This window comes from Gekko japonicus, unplaced genomic scaffold, assembly GCF_001447785.1.
Source record: "Gekko japonicus isolate JY-2015 unplaced genomic scaffold, Gekko_japonicus_V1.1 scaffold878, whole genome shotgun sequence".
Lineage (NCBI taxonomy): Eukaryota > Metazoa > Chordata > Lepidosauria > Squamata > Gekkonidae > Gekko > Gekko japonicus.
In genome coordinates, this window is record NW_015160237.1 from 565,543 (window position 1) to 576,344 (window position 10,802).

At 58.1% G+C, this 10,802-nt stretch overlaps 1 protein-coding gene across 1 annotated transcript; it reads left to right on the top strand.

Annotated features, from left to right (window-relative positions):
• The first annotated feature begins 5,373 nt into the window (after nt 1–5,373).
• LOC107111939 (adenylate kinase 8-like) lies at nt 5,374–6,813 on the top strand. The gene has a single exon (XM_015412988.1). It carries the CDS (start codon nt 5,374–5,376, stop codon nt 6,811–6,813), a length of 1,440 nt encoding a protein of 479 aa, XP_015268474.1.
• Nucleotides 6,814–10,802: the final 3,989 nt, after the last annotated feature.

Genomic DNA, 10,802 nt, shown 5'->3' on the forward strand with positions numbered 1-10,802 from the left:
TCCCAGCCCTCCAGCAGCCGCTTCGGGGCCGAGGCCCTGGGGGGGTCTGGCTGGCTGGGCCCCGGCCCGGCCGAGGAGCTGCCTTCTGGCCCCGGGGGGTGGGCCTGGGAGGGCTCTCCGGGGCCTGCGGAACCCCACCTCCCGGCCTCCAGCCCCACCACGCCCCTGCTCCCCTTCACCCTCTGGCCCCGGCTCACCAGGAAGGGACTGGCGGCGCCCGCCGCGGGGGAGGAGAGCAGAGAGCTTGAGTTCAAGATCGACATTGACCTGACGGCCGGCGTGGGCAAGGAAGCCGGACTGGCACCCAACGGCAGCGGCCCCGGCCGGCACCTCCCTCTCCTCCCGGGCCTCAGGGTCGGCATCTCCGAGATTGCCAGCAAACTGCGGGAGGCTCCCGGTGAGTGTCTCTGCGGGGGCAGAGAGCGTGCATGGGGGCTGCCGTGGGGCTGGGGGTCTTATTAATACATATCAGTATCGATATAAATCGGGCGCGCAGAGGCCAAAGGTACATCATCTGGACATGCACCCACACCAGCCTCTAACCCAGAGCAGCAGCATCAAACCCCGGCAACGTTTATCAGCCGGGAAGGGGAAGGGAAAAGAATTGCCAGCCATTAACTGGGACATAACTCTCTTTGCGGGGGGGGAGGCCAGGATTCCCTTTGGCCTGACGAGGCCTGGATGGGCGTGCCGATCGTCTCTCTTGTTTTCCAAGTGGCTCCTCGGGTGGGCTGTGCCCGGGGCTCTTCTAGGGCACCCTTGCCAGTGCCAAGAGCTGCTCAGGCGAGGGATGGGACTTCTGTGGGCCCCCTTGCTTTGGGGTTCCCAAGGACTGATGCCACAGGTGGGGGTGGGGATCCCGCCAGCCCAGGGCCTGAGCCCTCCGTGGGCCCCCCTCTATCTCAGGCTCCTTAGCCAGGTCACACCACCCACAAAGGCTTCTTGCAAAGATAAGTGTTTTATTGGTAGTCCATTACTACTGCGGAGCTGCGGTGGCTCGAGTGGTTAAGACGCTGAACTGCAGGCTGTGGAAGGTCAGTAGTTCAGCAGTTCAGCAGTTCGAGACCCGGGTGCCGCATGACGGAGTGAGCGCCCGTCTCTGGTCCCAGCTCCTGCCAACCTAGCAGTTCGAGAGCAAGAAATTGCAAGTAGATAAATAGGTACCACTTCAGTGGGAAGGGAACAGCGTTCCGTGCGCCTTGGTGTTTAGTCATGCCGGCTACATGACCACAGAAACGTCTTCGGACAGCGCTGGCTCTTCGGCTTTGAAACGGAGATGAGCACCGCAACCCTAGAGTCGGATTTGACTGGCTTTCGAGCAAGGGAACCTTTACCTTTACCTTATCTACTAAAGAACGAGTGTACAGCTTGTGTCAGTATGATGGCCACTGACTTATAGTATAATCAAACCCCCCCCCCATATGCCAAAGCCAATGAGTATATTTCGTGTGCACGGGCTGAAGCTAGCAAGCAAGCAAGCATAAGCCATTAACTTTCCCAGGCGAGTTAACATGCAGCTGGAGAACGACAACAAGGTCAGGCCGGAGATAGCAGCCAGAAGCTAGACAGGGATGAGCTGGGAATGAGGAGGAGGAGGAGGAGGAGGTGCACCCTTCCACATTCCAACTCTATGGCAGGGCTACCTGACACTCCACCCCACTGCTCTCTCCTCAGGCCTCTTTGGATCCAGGATTCCGCCAGGGACCGGGGAGGCGCCGGACTGGAATGCCACGGGGAGCACCTGGGAGCCGCCCAGGGACTCCTCCCTGACCCCAGAGGGCGCCTTGGAGCCAGGTGAGCGGGCTGGGACACGGCTCCTTCTGGTTTCTGGGGGAGGGGTTTTGCCTGTCCTCCTTCACAGCGGCAGCAGGAGGAGGAAGAAAGAGAATGGCTGAGCCCCAGGCGGCGGGGCTGGGGGGGGGGGCGGCGACTGCAAGTCCAACGGGTCAGGCAGCAGCCAGGAATGCAGCCAGACGAGACGCTGGCCAGGCCACCGCACGAGCTGGGTGTGTGTTGGGGGGGGGGAGAGTTCTGCTTTCCTGAGTCCCGGTCCTTTTGGTCTGGTTTATGGAAGAAGAGAAGAGATTGGATGTATGTCCCGCCCTTCACTACCCAAAGGTGTCTCAGAGCAGCTTACAAACTCCTTTCCCTTCCTCCCCCCACAACAGACACCCTGTGAGGGAGGCGGGGCTGAGAGGGCTCTTCCGAAAAAAAGGACTGCCCTTGAGAGAAGAGCTCCGAAAGAACTTGTGACTGACCCAAGGTCACACCAGCAGCTGCATGTGGAGGAGCAGGGAATCAAACCTGGTTCTCCCAGATTAGAGTCCACGCACTTAACCAGTACATCCCCCCTCCACAGTGCCACAAATGGGAAACGGAGACCGGGCAGCAGGAAGACTGGCACCTACATTCCCCATGGGGGGGGGGACCGGGGGAGGGCCTCCTGACTTTGCCGTGGTCTTGTGGCTTCATGAAGCCTAGCAGGGGGCACCATCCGTGTGCGTTGGCGGGCTGAGCCCACGGGGCAGGGCGGGGCAGGGTCCCTTTTTGTCTGAGGAGGGGCTGCGGCTCACCAGAGCTTCCCCCCCACCCAGCCTCTGAGCCAAGCAGCCGTGTGGGACCTCCTGTCCTTTGGGGGATGCCTCCCGAAGAGTGGTGATTCCGTGTTACTTTCCCTCTCCCCGACATAAAGTACAAGAGTCTCACATCAGTCAACTCGAAGGGAGTTTATATTCTAATGTCTTTAGTCTTCCTAAGCAAGCGGCCATTTAGTAAATCCTGGGCAGCTGGGTTGCCAGACTCCAGGATGGGCCAGGAGATACAACTGATCCCCGGATGACAGAGATCGGTTCTCCTGGAGGAGGAAACGGCTCCTTTGGAGGGTGGTCTCTGTGGAATCATATCCTGCGGAGGCACCTCCCCTTCCCAACCCCCACCCTCCCCAGACTCCACCCTCCAATCTCCAGGAATTTTCCAACACGGAGGTGGCAACCCTACAGCCCATCTGTGCCGCTGAGCCTCCCAGAGATTCCTCCATTCCTCCAGTTTGGTGTCGTGGTGAAGTGCGCGGACTCTAATCTGGGAGAACTGGGTTTGGTCCCCCACTCCTCCTCCACGTGCACCTGGCTGGATGACCTTGGGCAAGCCGTAGTTCTAACAAGAGCTGTCCTTGAAAAAGAGCAGTTTGTGTCAGAGCTCTCTCAGCCCCACCTCCCTCACAGGGTGTGTCTGTTGTGGGGAAGGGAAGGGAAAGGAGTTTGCGAGCCGCTCTGAGACTCCCTTGGGTAGTGAAGGGCCATGGGGTATACATCCAATCTCTTCTCTTCTTCTTCCTTCACCCCTGTTCACTTCTGGGTCCCACCCCACGGCTGGAGAACGACTGGGCTGCTCTGGTGGGGCCACCAGACTGTCTTGACTCTTTGAGCCGCAGCCTGCCTGAGGGGTGGCTGTCCTGCCCTGCCCTGCAGGGGCTTTGCAGAGAGGGCTGCTGGGAATGGAGGCAGTGGATCAGGAAACCTCAAAGCCCAGCCGATTGCAGACGGGCGGGGAATGGCCTCCCCCTCTCTATCCCCAGGCCCGAGCGGAGGGAGGCGGCCTCCACGCTGTGCTGTCCGGACACAGCCACGCAGCCGTCCAGACTGGATTCCCGCAGACCTGAGCGTGGTTGCTGTGGTTTCTCTCCTGGCTTTCAGAGGGAAGAGCTCTGATCTCTCTCTGTTGACCAAGTCAAACAAATTTGGCAATACCGTCTTCAGGGCAGCCAGCACCACAACTGGAAAATGCAACTCGGCAATAAGATATGAAGCAAATTAGAATGTGATTGGCAGGGGTCATTTCGTAGAAAAAAGAGGTGCAGGGGCTCATTAGCATAACTTATTTGCAGATGCCACACCCCCTGGCATCACCGGAAGTGTGTCAGAAGGCAACACCCACCGCTCAGGCTCCCCTGGACTGTTTTGGATTGCTAGCTATTGGGGGGGGGGGACGTGCAGATCTGTCCTCGCAGAGGAAGGAGAGCTTGTGCCTGAATAAACCTTGGTCTTAAAGGTGCCATTGGACTGTTTTGGGCCGGGGGGGCTTCTTGCTTTGACTGAGGGCTGCTGGGAGCAGGGGGTGGGGCTTGTTGCATGTGCCCGCCCCCTGGGCTCTTTACTGCCAGAGCTCCGCTCCTGTGCGCTCCCGCAGGAAATGACCCCTGGTGATTAGAATTCAGTTTAAAAGTCAAGACTTGGTGGTGTTCTTTTTCTGTCTCTCTCTCTGCCCCTCTTCTGCACCAACGGGCTCCCAGGCCTGCGGCTCACTCGTCCGTCCGTCCCCCACCCCTCTGTGTTCCCTTGAAGGTCCACAGGGTCGTGAGCAGAAATTCTACCTCGTGAGTGAAAAAAAGCTAGCAGCATTAAAGTTGTGAGCGAGTCTACATTGACTATCACGTCAATTGGGTTTTTTTAGAAGATTTCTTCCATAACCTCGTAAAAATCTCAGAATAAATTCTTTTAAATTATATTTACGCTATATTTTAAGAATACTTTAAACATTACAAGAGAAAAAAGAATCTAGTCCATTTTCAGCCACCTGTTTTCACTGTACTGGTACACTTGGCCTCTGGAGAACACGTCTGCCCACCCCTTTCCACTGTATTGGTAGACCTCGCCTCTGGAGAACAGGTCTGCCCACCCCTTTCCACTGCATTGGTAGACCTGGCCTCCAGAGAACATGTCTACCCACCCCAGTCCTCTGTATTGGTAGACCTGGCCTCTGGAGAACAGGTCTACCCACCCCTTTCCACTGTATTGGTAGACCTGGCCTCTGGAGAACAGGTCTACCCAACCCAGTCCACTATATTGGTAGACCTGGCCACTGGAGATGCCGGGGGTTGAACCTGGGACCTTCCGCGTGCCAAGCAGAGGCTCTGCCACTGAGCCACGTCCCCTCTTGACAGCTCTCCAGGGTCTCAGGTGGAGGTCTTTCCCATCAACTGCTGCCTGCTCCTTTTAACTGGGGATGCTGGGGATTGAACCTGGGACCTTCTGCATGCCAAGCAGAGGCTCTTCCACTGAGCCACAGCCCCTCCACCTGCATGCTCTCCATGGCCCTGTGTGGTGAGACGAGTAGTAGCAGAACGTGGAGGCAGAATTGCTCAGCGTGTAGCCAGATCCTGCAAGGGGCCTGCAACATTCCTCTTAAGGGCTGGCCATTCTATGGTAACAGGTTAGTGCTGTGGGTGATGCTGGTTGTGTGCGTGTGCGTGTGCTGGTGTGCATTAATTCCACATGCTGCTTCCAAGGACTGTGACATCACCATGTGCCGCTCGGGAACCTCGGAATGCGAGTTCAGTTTCAGAGTCTGGCTCCGGCAGGCAGAACCCGGGGAGAGATGGATGCCACTAGCGGGCCCCACCAGATCCCTCCGGCAATGGCGCTGTATGCCGAAAAGCACCGGATCTTCGAGCTCATGCAGACCCTCATGGAAGCTCTCCTCATCTACCGTCCGGCGGACCCTGTAGACTTCCTGATTGAGCACCTGCAGAAGGGGAGAGACGAGGTGCCCCGGGTCTTGGTGTTGGGGCCGCCCGCCTCAGGCAAGACCACCATCTCCCGCTGGATCTGCAAGCACCTCAGCGCGACCTACCTGTGCCCCCAGGACCTCGCGGAAGACAGGAAGCTCAAAAAGTCCAAGGAGGCCCTCTCCTGCCTGTCCCGGCAGGGGGCGATTCCGGATGAGTTGTGGGTCACCCTTCTGGAGGAGCGCTTGTCTGCCCAGGACTGCGTGAGGCTGGGCTGGGTGCTGGACGGCTTCCCCGAGACGAGGAACCAGGCCCTGCTGCTGCAGGAAAAGGGCATTGCCCCGAGACACGTCGTGGTGCTCTACGCTCCGGACACCGTCCTGGTGGAGAGGAACCTGGGCAAACTGCTGGACCCCTTCACCCACGAGGTCTACCACGCCACCTTTGACTGGCCGGTCGACTTCATGGTGCAGCGGCGCCTAGTGGCCCCGGAGGGCATCTCCGAGCAAGACACCGCCGGCCGCCTCCTGGAGAGCCACCGCAACATCCCCGGCATCCTGCAGGCCTACTCGGGGAACCACAAGGCCATCAACGCCGACCAGCCCTGCGTGGATGTCTTTGCCCAGGCCCTGCATTTCGTGCAGAGCCGCCCGCTCTCCAAGGCGCCCTTCCTCCCCCGCGTCCTCCTCCTGGGCCCGCCCGGCAGCGGCAAGCGTCTGCAGGCGGCCCTGCTGGCCCAGAGGTACGGCCTGGTGAGCCTCCGCCTGGGGGACCTGCTGCGGGAGAAGGTGGCCGACCGCTCCCCGCTGGGCGAGCTCATCAGGCCCTCCTTGGAGACCAGCTACCCCGTGAGCGACAATGTCGTCCTGAGGGTGCTGAGGGACCGCCTGAACCAGCCGGACTGCCTGAGCCGCGGCTGGGTGCTCCACGGCTTCCCCCGCGACGTCGACCAGGCCGCCGCCATGAAGCACACCGGCTTCGAGCCCAACCGGGTGTTCTTCCTCAACCTGCCGGTGGAGGTGGCCGTGCAGCGCGTCTGCCAGCGGGCTACGGACCCGGTCTCGGGGGAGAGGTACCACAGCACCTTCAAGCCGCCCACCGACACCGAGGTGAACCAGCGCCTGCGCCAGAACCCCAGGGACCAGCCCGGCAGGGTGGAGGTGAAGGTGGACTTGTACAACCAGCAAGTGCGGGAGCTGGAGGAGTTCTACGAGGATGGCATCCCCCTCAATGCCGACCAGGACCCCTACACCATCTTCGAGCACATCGAGAGCTGCCTAGTCAAGCCCTTGCCCGCCTCCAGGCACTGAGCCTGGGCGGGCACCAGGGGGCCGTTCCGCTCCGTGCCCCAGGGAAGTCCCGGCAGAGGGGTGGGCAGGACAGGGCAGGGCAGGGAGTGTGCATGTGTTTGTGTTCACAGAGTTTAGAGAATAAAAAGGTGTCCTTCCACACGGGGGTCGTCTGCTGCTGTCTCCCTTAATGAGGGGTTCCTGCTCCCCACCTGAGGTCCTCCTGCACAGGGGCCCATTTCCTCAAAAAGGGGTCCGGGGGGGCATGAGGCTGTCTGGAAATGGCGCCCCCTGCTGCTGGGGAAGACCAGGTACCTCCATCTCAACCGCCAGGACGCAGCTCTGCACATGCTCAGAATGGGGTTGCCAACAGGCCGGGGGGGGGGGAGTGTCTTGCCCTCTGAATGGAGGCTTCATGCATGGAAAGGGAGCCTGAAGGGGAGGCTGGAAGACCCTCTTTTAGGTATGTTGTAGGGCTGTCTTTCAGCTATGCTCCTGCAGAGTGCAGGGGGTTGGACTAGATGACCTGCAAGGTCCCAGTTCCAACTCTAACATTCTATGAAGTTTCTCCTGGCGCGGAGGTAACTAACATCCCCTGGGACATCGCATCCCACTAAGCCTTTGCCAACGGGGCAGGACATTTTCTGTCTCCGGGCAGTCGGCCACCACAGCGCCAGAAGCACTCCCTTTCCGTCTGCCGGATCCGTTGGGCTGGGTGGGCCACTGGCCTGATCCCACTTGGCTTCTCTTCTCTTCTGATGAATTCTCCTACTGCCCGAGTCTCACCTGTGCCCCTCTGGAGAGCCAGGCCCCCCCTCCTCCAGCCCACCCCCCTCCCACAGTTGGGCTTTCATGTCCGGGGTGGGTGGGTGGCTTGTACCCGGGGGGGGGTCTCCCCTCACCCTACCCCCAGAATGGCCCACACAGCCCCGAGGGCCGGGCTCTTTCTTCCCAGCCTGACCCCCAACTCCAGCGGGAGGGGGCTCGTGCTTGCCTGCCCCCCCCTCCTGCCAGTTCTGCTGGGTCAGGCCTGCGTCTTCTTTCACACTGAGGCCACCCCAGTGGCCACAGAGGAGGCCCCCCCCCCTGAGCAGGGCCTAGGCGCTGCCGCCACCCCCCACACTGCCGCCCCCCCACACCCCGGTTCAGAGCGCTGCTGCCTCCTCGTCTGGAGGTGCCCTTTCTTCGCAGAGTGTCAGTGTTGGAAGGGACCTTGAAGGTCGTCGACCTGCCTGGTCCAGACACACACCTGCTTAGCTTCTGCAGACTCTCTCGTCATTCGGCCACGGGTTCGGAGGCTGTGGTGGGATGGTTAAAAAGAGCCGGCTGAGACTCAATCCAGCAAAGACGGTGGTTCTGTGGCTGGCTGGGGGGGGGGGCGGCCTCGAGGCTTGGGGCCAGTGTTCCCTCTAAGCCAAGTGAGTGTGAGCAGGGGTCATTTCGTAGGAAAAGAGGTGCAGGAGCTCATTAGCATAACTCATCTGCATATGCCACACCCCCTGGCATCACCGGAAGTGTGTCAGAAGGCAACACCCACCACTCAGGCTCCACTGGACTGTAGGATGGCGAGGTAGTGGGGCGTGGGGGGAGGACGTGCAGATCTGCCCTCGCAGAGGAGGGAGAGCTTGTCCCTGAAAAAAACTTGGTCTTAAAGGTGCCACTGGACTGTTTTGGATTGCTAGCTATGGGGGGGGGGGGTGAACGTGCAGATCTGCCCTCACGGAGGAGGGAAAGCTTGTACCTGAAGGTGGGCTGGGGGGGCTCTGCAACTTACCTGGCTGCTTCTTGCTCCTCATGGCCTGACTGAGGGCTGCTGGGAGCAGGGGGTGGGGCTTGTTGCATGTGCCCGCCCCCTGGGCTTCTTACTGTCGGAGCGCCACTCCTGTGCACTCCCGCAGGAAATGACCCCGGAGTGTGAGCTAGCTGACAGAGTTTTAGCCTCCAGCTCACACATTTTTGTCTCAGCTCAGGGAGGAGCTGAACAAACTCATTTATGCAGCAGCCAAATCGCTGGCTCACAACTTTAATGCCAGGAGCTCACAAAGTAGAATTTTTGCTCACAAGACTCCACAGCTTAGAAGGAGCATTGGTTGGGGCGCAAACTTCTTGCTCTTGATGGGGCGCCACGGACACTGGCGCAAGGTGTCAAGAGTTTGGGTTTGTTCCTGAACACCTCCCTATCCACGGAGGCCCAGGTCACGACTGCTGCCAGGCTGGTTGTCCTCCATCTATGCCAAGCGTGGCAACTAGCCCCTTTCCTGTTGCGCCCTGCCCTAGCCACAGTAATCCGTGCAATGATCACCGCCAGGCTTGATTACTGTAACTCGCTCTACACTGGCCAGCCCTTGAGACTGACCTGGAAACTTCTCCAACTGATCCAGAATGTGGCAGCGAGAGTTCAGCCCAACGACACCGGCTTCCAGTGGAGCACTGAGTCAGGTTCAAGGTTCTGGTATTGACCTTTAAGGCCTTGGGTGGTCTAGGACTTGCGTGTCTTCAGGACCGCCTCCTGTGGCATGTCCCCCCCCCAAAGAGTGTTGCGCTCTGCTAAGAACAACCTGCCGGAGATCTGTGGCCCCAAAGACATCTGGCTGTCCTCGACTAGAACCGGGGCCTTCTCAGCCTGCCTGACCTTCCGAATGACATCCATGCCCTGCGGGGACTGTTCCCTCTAAGCTGAGTTACTGTGAGCTAGCTCAGTTTTTCAGCCTCCAGCTCACACATTTTTCTCTTAGCTCAGGAAAGATGGCTCCAGAGCAGATTAATTCATGCAGGAACCAAATCGCTCACTCACAGCTTGAGTGCCTAGCAGTTCGAAAGCAAGAAATTGCAGGTAGATAAATAGGTACCGCTTCAGTGGGAAGGGAACAGCATTCCGTGCACCTTGGTGTTTAGTCATGCCGGCCACATGACCACGGAAACGTCTTCCGACAGCGCTGGCTCTTCGGCTTTGAAACGGAGATGAGCACCGCAACCCTAGAGTCGGAGTCGACTGGCTTTCGAGCAAGGGAACCTTTACCATTTACATAAAGTAGAATTTTTGCTCACAAGACTCCACACCTTAGAGGGAGTATTGCCTGCGGGACTTAAGGCAATTCTGCAGGGCTTGTAAGGCAGAGATGTCCCGCCAGGCCTGTGGTTGAGGGCAGCAGTGGGCTTCATTATGGCCGGCACCCCCCTCCCCCCTTTCCTCTCTTTTTTGCCGCCTCCTTGTCCTGCCTGCGAGGCAGCAACACAGTCCAGAGCTGGCAAAGATAGACTCACACGCCATCTGGGGATTGTTCAAAGAATGAAATGATTTTATGTAATGGTTATAATTTTAACAAGGCTATGGTGTACTTTACTGTTGTTCATCGTCCAGAGCCCTGTGAACTCAGGGATTGGGCGATTTATTTATTCATTTATTTTATTCTATTAAGTGTGCTCAGGGCAGGTTCCATCATTAAAAACACACACACACTATAATAAACCGACAGTTAAAGTCTATCTAAAAATCTATCTAAAGCAGCAATCAATATAAAAAGACTGATGCCTCAACAGATCTCAGCAAGACACGGCTGGTTCCCAGGTGGGAAATTTAAAATATAAATAAATTTAAAATAAATAAACCCCCATTGAAGGGGCAATCAGATTAATGCTCCTTGCCTGGGCTGCTGCAAGTGTGTGTGTGGGGGGGTCTGACCACTTGTCGACCTTGACCCCATTTGAGTTGTGGATCGTTATACATGATTAATTGAAGCAAAATGGGAGTGGGGCAGACCTTGCCAGGCTGATTAACCGCACTAACCCGATGAAGGCTTCAGCAAGAGTTCACGCATTCCCCGCGCTTCCCCCTCTCCCTTGCAAAGCCAGGGGTTTTTGCCTGAGCACCTGCCAGTTCGCCTCACGTTGTGCTCACCAGCTGTGAGCAGGAAGTCAGTTTTTTGACAGGCTGTTATGGGGTTTTTTGCAAGCAGTTTAATCCTGTTCGTCAGTTTTATTTTTGTATCTTCAGAAAATACAGTACAGAG

What these genes read in the sequence shown, in the direction of transcription:
- LOC107111939 (XM_015412988.1), top strand. Translation starts at nt 5,374, where the DNA reads ATGGATGCCACTAGCGGGCCCCACCAGATCCCTCCGGCAATGGCGCTG.